At 33.2% G+C, this 23,040-nt stretch overlaps 1 protein-coding gene across 1 annotated transcript in view; it reads right to left on the bottom strand.

Moving 5' to 3' along the window:
• The window catches only part of LOC109830550 (zinc finger AN1 domain-containing stress-associated protein 15-like), a 7,731-nt gene extending 1,029 nt beyond the window's left edge, over window positions 1-6,702 (bottom strand). Inside the window, exon 1 of the mRNA XM_020397838.1 lies at window positions 5,542-6,702. Within this exon, the coding sequence (XP_020253427.1) occupies window positions 5,543-5,956 (414 nt within the window). The 5' untranslated portion in view covers window positions 5,957-6,702 and the 3' untranslated portion in view covers window position 5,542. The remainder of the gene's footprint in view (window positions 1-5,541) is intronic.

Raw genomic sequence — 23,040 nt, 5'->3', positions numbered from 1 at the left:
CCCCCCAAAAAAAAAAAAAATACACTAAACAAGGAAAAAGAAAACATTATTTGGAAACTTATGGTTTTGGGGTTAAAATCATTAATTAAAAAGGACATTACAAGGGGGGTTTTTTCCATGAGGGGCATTTTAGCCATTTAGACGAACATGATTTTCATGTGTGCATTTGGATCTATGGTGCTATTTAGAGGGGTTATCTAACACAACTTAAGGGGTTAAGTGACATTTATAAAGTTGAGGGCAGTTACCCAAAAACTGCCAGGGGTTTTGTGAAATTTACCCCTTCTGAATTCTATGAAGTAAGAAGTTTAAAGTGTGTGATTGAACAGTCTGGATTACCAAACATAGTATTGTACAATTTTCACGGAAATTGTTCAGAAAATACAGTTGACCAAACTTTGAATCGAATTCTAGGTTAGTTATCATCTTATTTAAGTTAATGATAAACCCCCACAGCCCTTTCAGATGATGGTAATATGTTAGCTTACTATGAATGGGCAGCAAAGTCGACCTCAAAAGCAAGGAAAAACACACTTGATTCTAATTTTTCCGTCCAAATTTTTTTACATAATACTGAACATAAAAGGAAATGTAGAGTTGTCTTGTGTTTGAAGATTCCTGAAGCCAAAACAAGCAAAGAAGCATTGACCTTCCATAACTGGACTTAAGCAAGAGAATCAATTTATAAGTCAAATTATCCATATCCTCACACACTTCACAGGAAAGGATATTCTTATGATTTGAGGAAATAGAAAAACAGAACACACAGAATTTTTTTTTTTTTTTTTTTTTTTTTTCAACTTCCTTAATTAACAGATACAAAAGACACGGTATTTAGTATTTAATACAGAGCATAATCCTAATTTAGCACCCACTAACCCCAAAATAACGCTGCTATAACTAGCCTATAACCAACCCACTACATGACTTCAACTAAATATGGAAACTACCCTCTCTAAACTAATTCCAGCACACCTCTAAACAAAGAACGTGGCTGCCTATAATTAACAACCAGATTACAACTTATTCTTAACAAAAATAAACCTACAACTAAAAACGTAGCTTCTAGAAACTGCAGCTCTTATGCGCCTTGCTGACTTGGCTGCTGACTTGGATTACATTCAACACTCCCCCTTAATCCAAAGTCATCTACATCCATCATTCTTCGACACCAAACAAACTTCTCTCTTGCAAGAGCCTTGGTCATGATATCTGCAACTTGTTCATTCGTATTAACATACTCCAATTCGATTTCCTTTTGCTCAACCAACACTCGGATGAAGTTCTAATCATTGTCAAGATGATAAGATTGAGGAAGATGCAGTTCTAACAATGATATGCAATGATATGTCAAGATGATAAAAGACTAAGGCTTTTAGGTTAGAGCATTGGGGAATTAAAAAAAAATGCCCAAACATAAGCAGAGAAAAAAAACAAAAAAAATTATGCAGAAGAGAGACCAAAAATATGCTAAGAGACAGAATAAGAAACAACTACACACAAGAAGTTAGCCTTCTCCAACTACGGATAAAATGAGGAAGAAACGGTACGAGATGTTTAAACATGTCACATGTGAATGAGAGGTCCATAATGTGTCGGTCATAAAATAATGTAGCAACAAAGAATTTAGATGCATGATGAAGGCAATTTCAAGGACTGATACTTGAATGGAAGAAAATGACCCATCGAGGTGATAAAAAAGGATTTGAGCTCTAGAACCATAATTTGGGACCTTTAATGGATGATCAATTCCATCAAGAGAGATTAAATTAACCTCACTAATCAGAGCAAAGGAACAAGATTTCTAGGAAGATATTGAAGGACTTTCTAGAAATGGTGTAGTAGATCAGACCATGGGATTTGAGGAAAAAAGGATGAGATATTAGGGAAATAGAGGAGAAAAGGAAAGGTAAATGTGGTAGCTTTGGAGGTGGGAGGAAAAAAAGAAACAACGAAGATAAAACTAATTAAATATTTATGTAATTAATTAATATCTCATAAGTAAAGAAATGGTCAAATAAATCTTCACCCTTCTTAGGGTTTTGAGGTTAAAATGATTAAAAAGGACACAAAATGGGTTTTTTCCCGATTGGGGACATTTTAGCCATTTAGATGCACATGATTTTCACATGCGTGTTCAGATCTAACGGTAGGATGTTATCTACAAAAACTTGGGGTCAAGTGATATTTATAAATTTTAGGGTTGTTATCTCAAGAACTGCCAGGGGGGTTCTGTCAAATTTACCCCTTTTGAAAATTATGAAGTTTAACATGTAAGCAGCCTGGGTTACCAATTGTACAATTTTCAAGGAAATTGTTCAGACCTGTAATGTCAAGAACTCTGAGTTGATTGAACTGTCCGGATAGCGATATGTTTAACACATGAAATTCTATGCAAGCAAGGTTATTCATTGATGTCTCACTGGTTTAGATACGACGAGATTATCATCAAAGTTCGGGAGTCTCAACCTGAATACCTTACAGTAAGATTCTTGTTCAAACTCCAAATAGAACTTTAGCACAATTCATTTCTCACCTTATTTAAGTTGATGATAACATCCCACAGCCCTTACAGATAATGGTAATCATGTTAGCTTACTATAAATGGCTAGTAAAGTCGACCTCAAAGGAAAAGAAAAACACACTTATTCTAATTTTTCCATTCAAAATTGTTTACACAATACTGAACATAAATGGAAATGTAAAGTTGTCTGGTGTTTGAAAATTTTTGAAGAGAGGGGGAAAACAAAGAAGTATTGTCCTTCCATAACTAAGACTTAAGCACAAGAATCAACTTATAAGTCAAATTACCCATGTCCTCACACACTGCACAGGAAAGGAAATTTTATGATTTCAGGAAATCCATCACCAAGAGAGGTAATCAGAGATAATTGCAAATATTATGAAAAATTCTTGGAGTGGCTTTTTCAACACATATTGTTAGTCATTTGTCAAGATGGTAAGGTCAAGGAGGATGCAATCTAAAGAATGAAATGTTTATGGTCAAAGCAGAGTAGTGGCACTAGAATTTTATGCAATACTAGGCATAAGTACCCATGAAAGCAAATGGAAGATTCTATTTGATGGCTATAAGACTAATGCTTTATGGTTAGAGCGTTGGGGAACTAAAAAACGCGCAAACATAAGCAAAGAATGTACACGCACGCACGCACACATACCCCCCCACCCCACCCCACCCCCACACATACAAAACACACACACACACACACACACACATAACTGCACACAATAAATTAGCCTTCTCCAACTACGAATAAAATGAGAAAGAAACAGTATGAGATGTTCAAACGTGTGAATAGAGGTTAATAATGCGCCGGTCATAACAAAATGGAGAAAGAAAGAACTGAGATGCATGATGAAGGCAATTTCAAGGACTGATACTTGAATGAAAGAAAATAACTCATTTAGGAGATAGTTGAATGGAAGAAAATAACCTCACTAATCAGAGCAAAGGAACAAAATTTCTAAGAAGATATTGAAAAACTTTCTAGAAATAGAAATGGTGTAGTAGATCAGACAGAAGGATTTGAGGAAAAAAGAGATATTGGGGAAATAGAGGAGAAAAGGAAAGGCAAAGGTGGTAGCTTTGGGGGTAGGAGGGAAAAAAAAGAAACAACGAAGATCAATTAATTAAATATTTATGTAATTGATTAATATATCAGAAGTAAAGAAATGGTCAAATAAATCTTGTGGTGGATGAAGCAAAAATTGGGTTCCTGTGACATTTACGAAGGAGATTTTATTTGGAACCGCCAAACCATTTAAATTGTTCCTAGAGTTATTATACCTAGTTGTGTGAAAATATTTGATCTAGTATCCATTTTAATATGCACAATATTTATTTATTGAGAGAATTGATATTGATAAATTGTTCTGGTAATAATTAACTGATATTGATCCCTCCACTGTAGGCACGTGCTATCAAGTTATGGAGCATTCAATAAATAACAAAATAGTCTAAGGGCCTATTTGGTTCTTTTCCATAATTATAAGGAAACATGTTTCCCTTACTTTTTAGTGTTTTCTCTACTTTCAAAGTGATTCTTGTGTTTGTTTCGCCAAAAAACATGGAGTATAAGTAATTTCCATCACTTTCCTTAGTTTGCTATAACTTTAAACAATAAGAAAGTAGTTGATGTGTTAATAGATTCCCTCAATTTCCTCAATTTGGTTCAAATTTAAAAAAGAAGAAACCAAGGTTGTGATCACCATGGTGTGGTTACCACTCACATAAGACAAAATTGTTGCCAACATACGTTGAGGAGTCAGGGGTGACCATGTCCATCAGAAAAAAAATTATTTGCAGTGGTAACCCAACAGCTATTTGAGGTAGCAATTTACCAAATGTTTAAAGATTTGGGGGACCAATTTCAAATTATGAGCATTTGAGGGAGTAATCTGAATTTAAAGATTTGAGGGACTAATTTTAAATTAAGGTAGTGATTTGCAAAGTGTTTAAAGATTTGAGGGACTAATCTCAAGATATGAACATTTGAGACAGTAATTTCAAAATGATTAAAGATTTGAGGGACTAATTTTAAATTTGAGGTAGTAATTTGCAATATTTAAAGATTTGAAGGAATAATTCTAAAATTTTATTACTTGGGATTAATATCAATATATCAATGTAGGGGGACTTTTATGAAAAAAATTGGAAATTTGGCCTGAAATATCGCACTTGCGGCTGAAAAATTCCTAAATCCCCAGTCTCTGATGTCTAAAACCTGCAGCTCTCGCTCCCTCTCTTGGTTCATCAACATTTGCAACCCCAAATCCCTTTCCATCTAAACCCCAAACCCAAACCCGATCCATTTCTTCCAAACCTGAACCCCCAATCTCCTCCCTCCCCAATGACCTCCTCCTGGCATGTGTCGCATGTGCCCCCTCTCCTTCCTCCCCTCCACAGTGTCTTCCTTTCCTGCTGCTACTGCTCCCTCCCCCTCTCCTCCCATCATTTCTTCCCCCTCTGTTGCTCTCTCTTCCCTCCCCTCGTCCCCACCCTCTTTTCTCTCTTTCACTCTCCTCTGACAACTTCATCGTCGCTGTCCACCCCCCCTCGAAGCTGCAGATCCCACCACATGGCAGATCTCCTCCTTCCCTCTTCCCAGTGGCGAGAAACCCACAAAACTCACAACACGATTTTTTTAATTGTATCTAATTGGGTTTCTGCCCATTTCAGATGTTTTATGGGGGAACAGGTTTTCCTCTTTGAGTGAGGTGGTGTGGTTTTCCTCTATTCTTTCTTCTTTCCTTTACGTGAACCAAATATCAGAAAATGAAGGGAAAATGACAATTTTCAGTATTCTTCATTTTTTTTTTAACCAACCAAACAGGCTCTAAGAAACTAAAGCAATAACTTCTACGTAAAAACAACTTGCTAGCATTTTAGTCATATGACCATATGACCAACTTAAGAATATAAGTAAAATTCAAAGAAAATATGTTCATTCTTAAGTACACGAACACTCCCTATATTCATATACAACAAAAATAAGTAACAAATTGCAATAGAGTATATACCTTAGATCTTAATGATCTTAGCAGCTCTAATCAAAGGGTTAGCCTTAGAGATCTCCTCCCTTCCCAAAGCCTTGTAATCAAAAGAGCAATCATGGGTCTCAGAGTATCGGTGCCGTGAACAAAATAGCTCACCGCAACGGCACCTGAAGCCAGTGAGACCCACTTTTTTCCTGCAACAAGAACATCGATTAAAAAATCGAAACAAAGACTGAGATTCTCTCTCAGCCTTTGATCCGCAAGTGATATCAGTAGTAGGCCTGTCTGGCTTTTCAGCCGAAAATTCAAATTCTTTAGAAGGTTTCAAGCACAAAGGAGCTGCTGTTGATGATGGTGAAGATGGTTGAGTAGGAGGAGGAGAAGAAGGCTTGAGAATTTCAGCTTCATCTTTATCAAGATTACAGCTTTCTTGTGCCATTTGATGATCCAAAAGGAGTTGAATTTGAAAGGGAAAGGATTAGTTTAGACTTTAAAGTGATTGAAATCAAATAGTTCACAAAAAGAGAACTGACAACTCTGATAAAAAGAGTAAAAATTGATATTTGTATAGATCAAAGGAGACAATTTTCAGAAATACAGCTCAATACATAAAGGTGAGAATTTTCTGAAGAAATTATGAACAAAGTGAAGAAGCCACAAATGTTTTCAGCTAAAGAAACTCAGTATATGACTTAGCAACAAAAAAAAATCTAAGAAATTAGAACTCAAATAAACAAGGGAACGAAGAGGCAGATTACACATCTAAAAGAGAGATTTTTCTTGATGAAATTGAGGTGAAAATGAACACCCATGAAGGATTTGAGCTCTAGAACCTCAAATTGGGAGCTTTATTGGATGATCAATTTCATCAAGAAATATTAAAGACCCCTTAATTGGAGCAAACGAACAGAATTTAAGCCTAAATTTAACAACAACTGAAGAAATTTTCCAGAAATAGAAAGGTCCGATAGATCGGACCGAGGGATTTTAAGCAAATAAAAATGAGAAATTGGAGAACAGGAAGGTAAAGTTGGTAGCTTTGGAGGTGGTGGAGGAAAAAACTAAAAAATAAAAGATAAACTAATTTATTGCTTAATAAATTAAATAAATCTTGTTGATAGAGAATTTATGGTTCGTGTGTGATTTCCAAAGGGTTATTATTTGGAACCACCAATCCATTTTAATGGTTTCTAAAGTTGCTAAGCAAGTTGTATGAAAATATATATATATATATATTCATTTTAGTCTTCACAATATTTAATTATTGGGTGATTCAGATAAAAGTCGCTCATATCTTCAATAACTCCATGTTAGCCCATTAAATGTTTAAAATTGCTCAAAGTCTCTCAAATCAGAGGGGTCTTACAACTTGATCCCTAAAAAATAAAAATGTACCCTATCAGAATTTCCCACATGCGAGTGTTCTGATCCACGGCTGAGGCTAGTAAATTACCAAAATGCACCCTCTTATTCCCATCAGCAGTACATAACACCACAGTTGAATGCGCTATTCTAATAGAATTTGGACTCCTCAATAATACCGTCAATTTATGCTTTTCCCTAAAACTTATGTTCAGAAACACAAGTTTAGGGTTATTTTGGATATTGAGACCAAATGACAACACTCCATATGATTTGATGGAGACAGGTTGTGGTGTCCAAACGGGCCGGCCCGGTTTTTTGTCAAAATTTTAAATATTTTCTCCTTTAAATTTCCAACAAAATATTACACAAAATTTTAATAAAAAACAATGATATTATTAATCACTTGAAAATACATAAATTACAAATATAAAAAATTATTAAAATTAAAATGATAAAAATAAATTCTTTATTAATAATTAGTAAATCATTTAAAATTATAAATTTATTTTGGAGTTCATCGCATCACAGTAGATGAGTATATCCCAACTAGGTTGGCACCTACTCACCTATATCACTATTATTTGTAACTGTTTTCAAAATAATTTATTACAAATTTCCAGGTAAGAAATAAAAATTACAATTTGATGAATATTGTTTACTCTTTATATCTATCTGCTAGTCTCAACTCTTTAAATTTATCTTTAATACCAGTCATCCGATCGATGCCTTGCGTTCTCTTCTCGTACCTCCACGAATCTTGTAAACACGTCACCGCCTGTATAGTATAGGATCTAACGATGTCTTGTGGTCGTCGATCAAACGTTCGGCTATGTTGAAGGCGGATTCTGAAGTTACCGTGGAAACCTGCACTGTTAGTAAGTCACGAACCATTATGGAAAGTATAAGATATGAAACTGTTCCATGTATAAGATATGAAACTGTTCCATACTTTCCACCATTACAAAATATCTAACTATTATTTTGACATTTAACTAAAGATGCAGTTAAATATTGATCAATTTCAGAAACCTTCGCTGATAATCCAAGTCCAGATCCACCAGTTAGCTCAGCTACCATTGCATACCTATCAAAACTTACACTTTTGTCTCGACTTGAGCTCGTGGAAACAGAAACTGTAGACTGATGTGTAGCTACACCATATTAGCTGTATACTCATCATATAATCTTTGAAAATAATTTTTAATAGTATTATGATGAGTAGTAGAAGTAATGGTTTGACCATCATCAGTGTCTATAATCATATAACTATACAAGGAATTTAACAAACTTCGAAGGCCAATATCCTTCAAACACGGATCAATAAGAACCCCCAAACCAAAAATAACAGGAATAAGCATAAAAAAATTATTAAATTTACTTTCCATTTAAAAAATTATATTTCCAAAATAATCATTCATACGATATTTATTAAAAAATTTTGAATATTTAAAATTTGTAAAGCATCTAAAGTAATGGTTGGATAATAACAGCCAGATAATAACATTGTAGCATAATAAAAAACTTATAACATCTCCTTTATATTACTTATAACTGTCCATTCATCTTCAGTTATTCTATACATGCTACCAGAGCTAGAACTAGAAGTATAAAAAGCAATAAAATTATTTATAATTTTTTTATATTATATTGCTACACTTAACATTACATAGGTGCATGGAATTCCACCTATGGTCAATATCTTTTGGAATTAGTCTGAATTTTATATTTTTTTTCTTTTACAGAATTATTTTCATTTTCTAATTCTTTGTTCAGAAGCATTACAAGCATAAATTACTGACCTAACCTTTTCTATCATGGGTTTAATTTTATCAAATGCACTTTGAATAATTAAATTTAAAATATGATAAATACATCTAGCATGAAAAAAATCACCATGTCATGATAATGACAGAGATGTTTTGATAAAATCAACAGCTATATTATTATTACTTGCATTATCTAGTGAAAGAAAAAATATTCTTTCTGATATTTCTAATTTTAAAAGTTCTTCAATTATTTAATTTGTAACATTAATACCAGTATGTGACCCTTCAAATGTAATAAAGGAAATAACTCTTTTAAACATTTGACATTTTTCATCAATCCAGTGTGTTGTGATACATAAATAACCAGTTTGTACTTTAGATATCCAAATATCAAAAGTTAAAGAAAATTTATAGTTTAAACTTTAAAAATAAAAAATTATTTTTCCTTGTTTCTCCTGATAATATTTTAAAATATCACATTGACAAATTTGAAGAGAAATTTTTTTAAATGCGGGGTAAAAACCATTTGTAAATAAATCTTTAAATTCATCATCTTCTACTAATTTAAAAGGAAGATTTTAAAGATTAATAAACCTGATGACGCATTTCCTGGCTCGAGCTGCGTCATAATTCTAACTATCGAGACTACCAGAAGATGAGGATTAGGAGAGCATAGATTGTCGGATATCATATTGAGGAGTCTGACCTTTGTTGTGTTTATCTAAATGGTGTTTGAGGTGGTTGGTGCCGCTCTGATGAGCTTGAAAAATATGATCGCACAATGCACACTTAGCCTTCTGGGTGAGAAGTCTACCGTGCTCATCCCAAGTGATGTCTATTTTTTTTGAAAAAATTCCACACATCGAATCTCGGTCTTTTAGGAGCTCTTGGTGTAGTAGAATCGTCGCCACCAGATTTAGGATCAACATCGGTAGGAGATGGAGGAGTAACTGTATCTCTTGAAGTAGGAGGACTTATTTCAGGAGTTGGGTTTTGCCCTTCATAATCAGATGAGGAAGCCTTAGAGAGCTAAAGCGATTATTAGAGAGTATAAGAGAGTATTAGAGAGAAGTAGGTAAGTTTTGAATGAGAAAAACAAGTGAAAATCCCTTCTATTTATAGAGGCAACCCCTAGACAAATGACCAAAACACCCTCAAAATTTTATCGTTTTTTTGATAGTTTTTGGGGGGAAATGGTCAAAAGGTCAAAAATGGTCATTTATGACCGTTGTGGTCGGGCCGAGCCAGCCCGGCCCAGCCAAGCCTGGCATTTTGCCGAGAAATGGTCACCTATGTGACCATTTGGCCCGGGCATGGGCGGGCCTGGTGCAAGCGCTAACGATGTGGCCCGAACCCGGGCCCGAAACTAAATTTGGCCTGGGTTTCTGGGCTAAACCCTAACCCGGGTTGGGTGTAAACGTTAAAAATTACTTATAGGTCCCCGCATGCAGCTCGAAACGAAGAGAAGATGATGAACGTTATTATATGAGTCAAATAGGACTATCTAATACCATAGAGAAGCTAACAAGCATATGAAGTGAGTCGACGAAGCGTACGAGTCAACGTAACACGCGAAACGGCAAAACATAGAAGAAACAACTCATTTACAATGCATCTTTCCCACAAGGGGCGAAACACCATGTGTTAACCCTAGATTAGGGACCATAACCCCATATATATATAGGTGTTGTACATTTATAATTTGACCCCTCATCAAATTATAGTTACAACCTGGTATTTGCACATTTAACCCATAATTTATTTAAATATCCATTGATCCAATTACCTGATTGATCACTTTATGTGGGCTAACTATAAAGATAACAACATACGCTGATATAACATATGTGCCCACAAATAGATTTAATTAGATTTAAATCCAACAATCTCCCACTTGGGCATTATATGTTTCTTTAAAGTATGTATAACCTTATGAGCTCAAAAATTACTATCATAAATAAGGGTATTTCCAAACAATCTCGTCCATTGAGTATATCAATATATGTTCAAAGCGGTCTTCGTTACATTTATCGTAACTAAACTCATTAATGGTCACATACTAATATAATCAAATGACATAGATCAATCATGGATGTGCAATATGAAAATTACATGTAATGTGATCAGTACATGTCTATTTTTAACTGGCCCTACCTTAAACTTTAGTGAGGTCAACATAATGTACCAGAGTGTATGAACTGAATATTTTATTCTGATTAAACAATACAACCTAACATAAAACACCACAATCACAAACTCCCTCTAAATTATGATATCCTCAAATAATATCACACCCATATGAGCAGTGTGCTCATGAAGACCTTAGGTGACAATCCTTTAGTAAGAGGATCAACTATCATGGAGTTTGTCCCAATGTGCTCTATGAATATCTGTCCACTCTGTACCATTTTTTCACAACTATGAACTTAATGTCAATATGTTTTGACTTATTTGAGCTCCTGTTGTTATTGGAATACTTTACTATAAATTTATTATCATAATATAACCTTAGTGGTCTTTCAATATTTTTCAGAATGCGTAGTCCTGTGATAAAATTTCGCAGCCATATTCCCTGATTGGATACCTCATAACAAGCTACAAATTCTGCTGCCATGGTAGAGGAAGCTACATATGTCTGTTTGATACTTTTTCATGATATAGCTGCTCCTGCTAACAAATAAATGTAGCCTAATGTAGACTTTCTACTATCTTGGCATCTAGCAAAATCAGAATCAGAATACCCAATGATCTCTAACTGTTCTGATTTTCTGAATGTAAGCATATAATCTTTTGTTTTCTGTAGATACCTCATAACCCTTTTGACTTCTATCCAATGATTCATACCAGGGTTACTTAAGTATCTACCAAACATCCCAACAATGTATGTAATATCCGGACGCGTATGCCTGAGCATACATTAGACTTCCAACAGCCGAAGCATAAGGAATCTTTTGTATTTCTTGAATTTCAAGGTTGCCTTTAGGGCACTGATTAAGACTGAACTTGCCTCCTTTAGTAACAAAGGTGTCTCCTGGTCTATAGTCTTGCATGCCAAACATTTTAAGTACTTTATCGATATAGCTATTTTATGATAATCCAAGTATACCTCGAGAACGATCTCGGTGTATCTAGATTCCTAATATAAAAGAGACGTCCCCAAGATTTTTCATCTTAAAATTCTTTGATAGAAATCTCTTGCTTTCGTGCAACATGTCTATATCATTAGTGGCAAGTAATATGTCATCGACATACAGAACCAGAAAAATAAACTTACTCCCACTGAACTTGTGATATACACAGTCATTAACAATGTTTATCTCAAAATCGAACGAGATAATTATTTATTGAAACTTATAATACCATTGACGAGGAGCTTGCTTGAGTTCATAGATGGATTTTCTTAATTTGCAAACCATATTCTTCGGGTCTCCTGACATAAATTTTTCTGGTTACACCATATAAATCATCTCATTAATGTCGCCATTGAGAAATGCAGTCTTAATATCCATCTGATATAACTCAAGATCAAAATGAGTAACAAGCTCCATGATTATTCTAAAAGAGTCTTTCGATGAAACCGGAGAGAAAGTCTCTGAATAATCAATGTCTTCCTTTTGAGTAAAGCCTTTAGCTACAAGACATGCCTTTTACTTCTCCACATTGCCGTTTACATCCCGCTTGGTTTTAAAAATCCATTTACAACCAATTAGTTTTGCACCTTCTGGCAATGGAACAAGTTTCCAAACCTTATTGTTTTGCATAGACTTGTACTCTTTATTCATGGCATCAATCCAACTACTGAGAGTTAGAACTTTTCATGGCCTGAAGGAAGTTGATTGGATCATCTTCCAACATTCCATTATTATCCTCATGTTCTTGGAAAAATATAATATAATCATCCAGAATAACATTTCTCCTTTCTCTCATGGATTTCCTTAATGGCACTGGTTTTTGAGGTTGTTGAGTTTGTTCTTCTGGAATAGGGAGTTGTTCAACATTGTCATCTTGAGGTTCCGGATTTACTTCTTGAGCAATAATAGGTATAGAAACCTGAATACTGTTAAAAGTAACTGTATAGATTGGATCTGAAGCCAATTCCTCCTCAAAAGCAATGTATCTAACCGTATTTCTCCCCCCAAACTCAACATCCTTAAAGAATGTTGCGGTTCTCGTCTTAAAAATATTCCTGAGTGTGGGATCATAAAACTTATAGCCCCTTGAATGTTCAGAATACCCAATAAAGTAGTTGCTAACTGTTTTAGAGTTCGATTTCTTTTTATTTAGCCTATAAGGCCTTGTCTCAGCTGGACATCCCCAAATATGTGAGTGCTTTAAACTAGGCTTTCGATTAGTCTAAAGCTCATAAGGTGTTTTAGCAACTGCTTTACTTGGTACTCTGTTCAGAATGTAAGCTGTTGTCTTTAGTGCTTCTCCCCAGAGTAACTCTGGTAAGAAGAATAAGCAATCATACTTCTTACCATATCCTTAAGAGTCCTGTTTCGCCTTTCAGCTACACCATTCATGCTAGGTGAACCCGGCATGGTGTACTGTGGGATGATACCGTATTCCTCTAGGTATCTAGCAAATGGCCCTGAACGTTATTCACCTGAACCATCATATCTATCGTAGTATCTACCACCACGATCAGATCTAATGGTTTTAATTCTTTTGTTGAGTTGATTCTCAACTTCAGCTTTATAGGCTTTAAACATGTCCAGAGACTCGGATTTTTTATGAATGAGATATAGGTACCCATAACATGAGTAATCGTCTATGAATGATATAAAATATTATTGACTATTCCAAGATGTCGTAGGGAATGACCCACAAATATCCTATGTATCAATTCTAAGACGTCTGAAGATCTTTTGGCACCTAATCTCTTAACTTTGGTCTGTTTTTCTTTGATACATTCAACACATACGTCGAAGTCTAAAAAATCAAGAGAATCTAAAATGCCATCAGACACAAGACGCTCAACTCTACCTTTTGAGATATGACCCAAACGCTTATATCATAATGTCATCAAATTTTTCTTATTTAATTTATGCTTAGTACCACATGATTCCACATGCAAGGATTTATTATAAGAAGCAATTATATCAAGCAAATATAGGTTGTCATAAGTACTCAAGTAATCGGTTCTCATAACATTTGAATTAAAAGATAAGCTGAATTGGCTATTTTCAAATGAACAATGATAACCTGATTTATCCAACACAGAAACAGAAACCAAATTCCGTCTAAAAGATGGTACTACAAAAGTATCTTTTAAGTCCAAATATAAACCATTTCCTAATAGCTTAGTTTCGTCTAAAAGATGGTACTACAAAAGTATCTTTTAAGTCCAAATATAAACCATTTCCTAATAGCAACCTAAAGTGCCTGATTGCTTCCACGTCTACCGATTGTCCGTCGCCCACAAATATATGTCTTTCAATATTACTTGGCTTTCGGTAGCTCAGGCAGCCCTTCATAGAAACACTTATGTGAGTAGTAGCACCAGATTCTAACCACCAAGTGTTTCTAGGTACTGAAGCTAAATTAACCTCAGAACAGACCAAAGTAAGGAACATATCATTCTTAGCACGCCATGTGTGATATTTGATACAGTCCTTCTCTACGTGTCCAGACTTATTATAGAAGAAACAACACGTATCATCCTTATGTTGTTTCTTCTGAACGGGACCCTTAGCAGCTTCATTATCATTCTTTCTTTTCTTGCCCTTATCCTTAGAGGCATAAGCCAGATGAGCACTTTCTTTCTTATCTTGCTTCAACCTATCTTTTTTTTTGCACATAGTATAAAATGAGCTCATTTAGAGTACATTTCTCCTTTTGATAGTTATAATTGACCTTAAACCGATTGAATTATGCTGGAAGAGACAGGAGAACCAGATGCACCAGTAACTCATTACAAAGATCGAGTTTAAGTGCCTTAAGTTTTGAAGCAATATATATGAGACATTTCCATAATGTACTCCCTGATATTTCTTTTGCCCTTATACTTCATCGAAATCAAGCGAGCTAAGAGCGTGCTTGTTTCTACCTTATCATTTTTAGTAAAACGTTTCTCAATTTTGGCAAGAAAATCTTTAGCCTTAGTAATCCCTTCGGATTCTATGCCCCTAAAGGCTTCCAGAACGCCGCGCTTAATGATCATAAGACTCATGCGATTTGAACGTTCTTATTTCTCATGCTCCTTCTTAACATCAGGAGTGCTATCCGCATTAAGAGGTTAGGGTTATTCAGTTCTTAATAAAAGGTCTAGATCTATATAGCCAAGACTAATTAAAATGTTCTCTTTTCAAACCTTAAAATTAGTCCCATTGAGCATGGGAATTGAGTTGATTTTAGCAGAAATTGTTACAACAGATGCATTAGCTAAAATAAATAAAAGATACTCACATTATTAACCATAATTAGTAATCAATAAAATTTAAATAATGACAAATTCCATCTCAAGATATCTGACACAACATTATAAACCTTATAATTGTCACACGTTTATCATGACAAATGTGTATGCAGTCTAAATAAATATTAACCTTCCTTTGGACCGATTAAATATTTACACGAAAATATACACACAACCATCTAATATCTCTCATGAACAATTTACACAAGAGATGTTACTTTGGCAACTTCTTTTGTCAATTAATCATTAGAATGAGAGACAACTTTAATACATTAGTGTTATATATTATTTAAATTAAATAATTGATTAACTACCAAATTCAATTTAAATTAAACAATTTAATTTAAATTTCCATAGCTTAATTAGGACCTCATAACTTAATTAATTAAATTAAGCAACAAAAATGAGCCAATAATTTAATAATTGCTGGCCCAACAAGACGGGAACAACAATTCAAGCATGCCCAAAATTGAAACTTAGCCGATCTCGCTTGAAGCTAACCTCACTCGAAGCTCGCCAGAGGAGAAGCCGAGGCGTGACCATAGAGAACACGAAGCTCGCTCGACTTCGAATACGAGGTTCGCTTGACATCGAACACAAGGTTTGCTTGACATCGAACACTAGGTTCGTCTGAATAGTGCACAAGGATCGCCTGAGAACGAGCATGAGGCTCACTTGAATCGAGCACGAGGCTCGCCTGAATTGAACACAAAGCTCACCTAAGAACGAGCACAAGGCTCACTTAAATCGAGCATGAGGCTCACCTGAATTAAGCACGAGGCTCACCTGAGAACGAGCATGAGGCTCGTTGAACTTTGAAGGATCGAGGCTCTCTTGAGATCCGAACGTCAAGCTCGCTTACAACGAACGTCGACTACACCCGAGTCGAACAGAAGCTCGCTTGAGTCGAACACGAGGTTCGCATGAGACGAAACATGAGGTTCGACTGAACTTCGAAACAAAGTTCGACTAGAGTTTTGAACCGAAGTTTGATTGAAGCTTCAAACACGAGGTTCGACTAAAGTTCAAACACGAGGTTCGTCTAAAGTTCGAACATGAGGTTTGTTAGAAGAAAACCGAAGTTCATTGGAATAGAACCAAAGTTAGTCAGAAGCCTTCGACAAAGATGAATCGAACACGAGGTTCATTGAAAGCAAACCGAAGTTCGTTGAAGATCAAAACTCGATCAAACCCGAAGTTCGCAGAGGCCAGGTAAGTCCTCAAGCCATGATTTCTTTCACTCATTAAGGTTTAGATCTGAAACGCCACCGTCGCTTGGCTGCAGCCAACGAACACCCTTTAGGGTTTCATTCTGAAAACTACCCGCCACCGCCATTGTCTTCATTTGATAATGGGGCTGCCATCGATACATCTCCGGCGAGCAGTTGCAGAACAAAGACAAATCAAAACAAAAACCATTTTTTCTGTTGATTTTGAACTCAATCCAGATCCGAAACTTAAATCCATTTTAGATCAAACATCCAAAAATGGAATCAAACCAAAAAGAAGTGAACTTTACAGTTCATGAGTGTAACAGATCCAAAAATCGAAAGAAAAACCAAACAAAAATAAACTTTTACTATTCATCCGTGAACAATTTTGAAAAATCCACAGATTAAGATAAAACCCCAATTTTAAATCTTAAACACCTAAGAAATAATCATGGTGGCTCTGATACCAGTTGTTGTACTTGATCGTGATTAAATCATAGAGATTAAACAACAAGAGCGGAAGCTATACCTGAATCCATAGATAATCTGAATTTGGGTTTTGAAGATATTCTAATCTTAGGGTTTCTCCTTTATGTATCTCTTTAGATGAGGATAAGAGAATAAAGAATATGTTAACCCTAGATTAGGGACCATAACCCCATATATATAGGTGTTGTACATTTATAATTTGGCCCCTCATCAAATTATAGTTATAACCTGGTATCTGTACATTTAGCTCATGATTTATTTAAATACTCATTGACCTAATTACCTGATTAATCACTTTATGTGGGTCAACTGTAAAGATAGCAACACACGCTGATATAATATATGTGCTCACAAATAGATTTAATTAGATTTAAATCCAACATAAACATGGGGAGATCGTTACAAACTGAAGAGACACTCAAAAGCCCCGGAAATCACGGCATTTAACAGATTGAACGTCGGTTACAAAACTGCCTGAAATGACCACTTCTTCCGAGACAGTAGACACTATCTCGGAAATAGGAGTTGACAGATAAAGTTTGTTTTGACTTTTTATCTTCAGAAACGGTTCACAGGGGCTACAAATACTTCCCCTAAACCCTTGTGCACGGGGGGAGCGAATTGGTAGTAGAGAATTGGTATTTTGGCGAACTTTGGAGAGAGTCTGGCACCGTTTTCAAGGAATCCTCAAAGTCTTTGATATTTCCACCGTTTTCAAGGAATCCTCAAAGTCTTTGATATTTCCTAGAGATCTAAACTTTGATTTGATCTTGAGAAGAGTGTTTTATCTCATATTGTTGAGATATTCACTTCTGTCATTGTTTCTAAAATGAAACATCGACTCCAAGCCTTCTTCACGATTCAACTTGAATTTGTGATTTGGTCGTCTACGGGCTAACACACCTCCGGCACAGGTAAAGATCTCACGCAATCAGCGGGTAATAAACGTCCTCTGTGTGTGTTTATAAAGAGTTGTATTTTTCTTATTTTCATTGCGTAAGAAAGTCTTATAAAATGACTAATTTTACTTTGAATCTATAATCGATAAACGTATAATGAATTCAGCAATGAAAACAACTTTCAACGCAAACACTAGACCTGGGCTTTGGGCCCGAATGGACACCACTAGAGTGTGTGGGAGAACCAGCCGTCGAAGTGAATGAATTCAAAAGAATGAAGAAGTAAAAAAATGGGAGAACTCTTTCTTGTTGACATGCAATTACAAAGATTTGAGGGACAAGTTAAATTATTGAATACCTAAGGGACTACTATCTAAATAATTTCTCGATAGGATTGATGGTGATGATTGTTCTAAGATTCATCTTAATCTATGTGTAATACCTAGAATGAAGATGAGAGGTCAACCATTTTTGTCGGTCTTCTATTCGTTCTTGTTTATCAGTCTAACAACAACATATTATATTTTTTTAAAAATATTATACAACCAAGTGTTTTAACAGTTTTATTGTATTTTAGAGAGAGATTAGACTGAGTCTTGAGTGTTAATATATAACTAATTTGAAGATAACGATGACTAAGAGAATGTTATTATTTGCATTTTATGTTTAAAAGTGAATTAATGACAATGAGAAACAAGGCCATTGTGATTAAACTTACATGTTAAGATTTTGCATACTAATTATAGTCCGTTAGGGTGATAATAACTATAGTTTTATTGCCGTTTAACGAAGAAGAGTTAACTAGCAGCAAATAAGTATTTGTATTTGTTATCTCCATATATCTGGCATTTATTCTTTGATAAATAAGTGAATGTTATGTTTGATTGGATGATCATGATGCTAATGGAGCTGCGATTGGTTTCATTTTTTTTTTCAGGAGGGCTAGAGGATGTGTAGGTGAATTGAACAATAACCTATTATAAATACCCAAAAAAATTGCATTCAGATTGGTTGAAAGGCAAAAGTAGCGAATTTCATTTCTTCATGATGTATATCTAAGGGGGGTTATTGGTTGGGACAAATTGGGGCCAAGGGGGAAAAGTGTTCCAATGGAATAATTTTATCCCTTTGGGATATTTTGAGTGGGGTAAAATGGAATAAAGTGGGATAATGAGATAATTTCAGCATTTGATTTGACAATTCATGTGGGATAATTAATGATGTGACACCTTATTAAAATATAATTTTATCTATTAATTACTTCTAAATTAACTTATCCAATTGGTTTAGTATATTATTTAGTATATTATTATAATATAAATATTATTTTACTTTATATTAAAATATAATATATTGTACTATACTTACAAATTACTATTATTAATTATTATATTATATTGTATTATATTATATTAGCATGATATACTATATAATAATTAATATAATATATGATCAATATATTTAATATAATATTTTAAAAATATAATATATAATATAATACATTATTTTATTTATACAAAAATATAATATGTTATACAATAATTACTAATTAACATTATATTAGTATGCTACATTATATAATAATTGATATAATATATGAATAATATATTTAATATAATATTTTAATAATATATTATTTAATTTAATATATTATAATATAGTATCATAGGATATAATGTACTTTATAAAATATTATAATATTTTACTTTATTCAATGTAATATTTTTTAAAATATTATATTAAAATTAAAATAATATATATATATAACATGATAATTATAATAATATATATTAATAGGTATCATGTTATAGTATAATATATTATATTATTTCAAACTATAGTATTATATTATATTATATCATAATATTTTACTAATATTAGTAATTATTATATTATATTATAATAGTATGTCATATATATAATAACTATAATAATATTTTATAAATTAATTATATAATAATATATTATATAATAATATATGTTATTAAAATATTATATAAATAACTATAATAATATTCTGTATTTGGAGCAAAGTTCATTAGCCTTGAATTAGGGCGAGGTTTAATAAATAGCTTGCTTCAAGCGAACGCCATGAATCTGGCGAAGTTCGCTTAATTCTAAGCATTAAGCGAGGTTTGATGGGCAGTTGGCGAGGATCACCAAGACTATTTAAAATTTCAAAATCTTCTAAATTTGTGCATTAATTTGTGGCGAGGATTACTTTTGAGTGAGATTTGTGGCCAAGATCGCTCATAGGCTAGATTTTTTTTTTTTTGGGGGGGGGGGAAAACTTTTGAGCCTGAGATTTCGTTGGAAGCCTATAAATAGGCTAATTTTCTCTCTTCCCCTTCATCATCTATGCTTTTAAAACCCTAAACCCTTCTCAAGCTTTCAAAATGCTTCTTCAACAATGGCGCCTCAATGACAACTCTCCAAGGGCAAGCAAATTACCGCCTCTTTATCCCGACTAGATCTTGCTGCCACGCTACCGTAGCTTGAGATGCTTCTGGTGGGTTTCACTGCCTGTTAACTAAGCTTTGCCATTAACTGTGAAGCTCTCGGTTGCCATTAATGGCATCTTTGAGCTTGAATGGTGCTTCAAAGTTATTTGAGCTAGTTTTTCCAACAATGGTGAGCTTGTTTCTGTCATAATCAATGATGTTTTCTAAGTGAACTTTTCTCTTTAGACAAAGTTCTCTATTTAGCCTTTATGGTCTTCTGATAGGCACATAATAAATATGCACAAAAGTTATAAGAGAATAAATATCAACTTATAGCAATGGTAAGATGTCGAACCCATGGGAAAGGTGTGTGCTTGAAAATCCTAAAATTGGTCCAAGAAATATGTGGACAAAAAGAAGTGAAATAAAATGTGTAGAGATGTGGAGAGAGTGATTTATCACAAAAATAAAAAATGAAAGCAAGAGATAGAAGAAGGAAGGAGGAAACAAATAAAAGACACAAAAAAACCTATAAGAAAAATAAAAAGAGAGATAGAAATAAGAAAAGAGAACGAAGGAAAAGAAGAGAAAAATCAACAAAAGAAAATCAACTAAAAGAAACCATGAAAAAGGAAAGAAAAAGAAAATAAGAGATTAAGGACAATCAAAATCAAAAGAGATTAAGGTAAAATCAAGTAGAGAAACTTAGGTATCTAAAATTGAATCTACTAGTTAATTTCAATTAGGATTTATATACGACTCTTTTTTTTATCATATTTCACATTAGATTTACTAAGAATAAATAATCAAACCACTTTAATAAAGTATAATCTATCAAATTATCATGTAAAAAAAATTCTCATTCATAAAAAAACAAATAATTAGATAGTAATTTTAGAATTTATAAGCATAACCTATCAAATTACTCAAGTATAGATTATTAAATTCTTCTTCTACCAATTAGTTTTCTAGTTGATTATCCTAAGCATGATCATTATACGCACAAGAGAGCAATCCATAAACCATAAAAAACTAGTTTCATACAATCCTAAATCTTCTAAAGAATTTAGTTACACATATTAAGAATAGAAAGAAAATAAAGCATAAAAGAAGAACAAGAAAATAAAAATTACCCTACAAAGCAAGAAAAAGATCAAGGAAATAAAAGGAACTAATAAGAGCAAGAAAATGTAAATCTACTCTACAAATGATAAAATAAATCTACACTATAATCATGAAATAAATCTAATCTACCAAAATAAAAATAAAAACAAGAAAATAAAATCCTAAAATATATAATTTCTAAAATAAGAAAATAAAAAGAGGGGAAAATAAAAACTCACATTGCAAGTGATTGAACTCTTAAAAGGAAACCTTTATCTTCACTAGAAAGAGAATGAAAATTTAAAAAGAGGAAATAAATTATTTATTTATACAAACTAAAAATTTTACAAATTGGAAGACCTAATTCAAGGTCCTTCTCTCCAAAAAGAATTTTTTAAAATTTTTCACACTCACACCCCTCACCCTCTACCCCTATTTGTAGCATATTGTAATCAACAAGAGCTATTGGATTAGTCTTAGTCTACAAAAAATAAATCTTAGTGATTCATTATTTCTATTATGATCCAATCGATTAGTAAACTGATTGGTTTCTAATAGATTTAACTTGTTAACCCGATTTTTTATTGATCTCTTAGGCTCTTGTGGGCCTCATCTTGACTTGATCTTGGGTTCCAAGATGGTAGAAAAATAAAAAAAATTGATTCTTCTGGACTCTTACTCATTAATTCTTCGATAACTTATAAATTAAGATAAAACACTTTATTAGTAGAGAACTATTCAAATAAAATAGATAATGAGAGGAGAAAAATATAATAAAATATTATCATTAACACCCAACGCCTAAATGTTTGCTAGTCCCCTAGCAAAGAAAGAAAATAATAAACAAGAAAGAAAATTCTAACTCATTTTTTACAGGAATTGTGACTGTGTTTAGCACATACAACAAGACTTTAAAACCTCTAGGTTACCGTAGAGGACGGGTTATGTTCTCGTGAGGGTTTACAGTGAATATACCCCTAAAATTTGGTCAACTTGCATGTTTGAAGAAATTAATATATAGTTAATTCACTTGATATCTTTAAACAACCTAATTAGAGCTGGTTTTCACTCAAGAAAATATTTTTATGTATATCACCATCACTAATGTCTTAGAAATCTTTTCATTATATTTATACAAACTGAAGCTAACATAAAAGCTACAAACACACACACACACACACACACAACACACACACACCACACACACACACTATTAATAAAACTATATATATAGTATATATATATATATATATATATATATATATATATATATATATATATATTTATACGTATATAATAAATATATATATATTATATATATTATTATATATATATATATTACTCCTATATAATATATACTGATATATATAATATTTCCTTGATTATTTTTGCTCTATTCTCTTGGCTTTTTAACGTGACACATGTAATAATTTTATGCCAATAGATCACAATACAATTGAGTTTAGGTCATTAAATATAAAATACTCCTCAGACTTAATCACTTGGTCAACTTAGCCTTTAGTAAGATAGAATCACAAAGCTTTTTTAGTGCTCATTTTTCATACTCTTCCTTTGATATATATATATATCAAGAGAACTTAAAGAATTATTTTCTACTCAAGGTAAGGATGTAAAAATTTATTACTTTTAAATAAAAGTCTAAGTTGGACAATAGTGTAGTATACTACTACTTTAAAAATCATTTTTTAAGAAATTTATTTAGAGTTATCACAAAAGGTTAACTTGAGTATAAAACTAGATAAGAATTAGAAAGTTTAAAAATTATTAAGCATATCAATTATTAATTAACTCTATCAAGTTGGAAAGTGA

This window comes from Asparagus officinalis, chromosome 2 (assembly GCF_001876935.1).
Source record: "Asparagus officinalis chromosome 2, Aspof.V1, whole genome shotgun sequence".
NCBI lineage: Eukaryota > Viridiplantae > Streptophyta > Magnoliopsida > Asparagales > Asparagaceae > Asparagus > Asparagus officinalis.
Note: the sequence above shows the minus strand (reverse complement) of the source record. Positions and strands in the feature narration are given on the sequence as shown.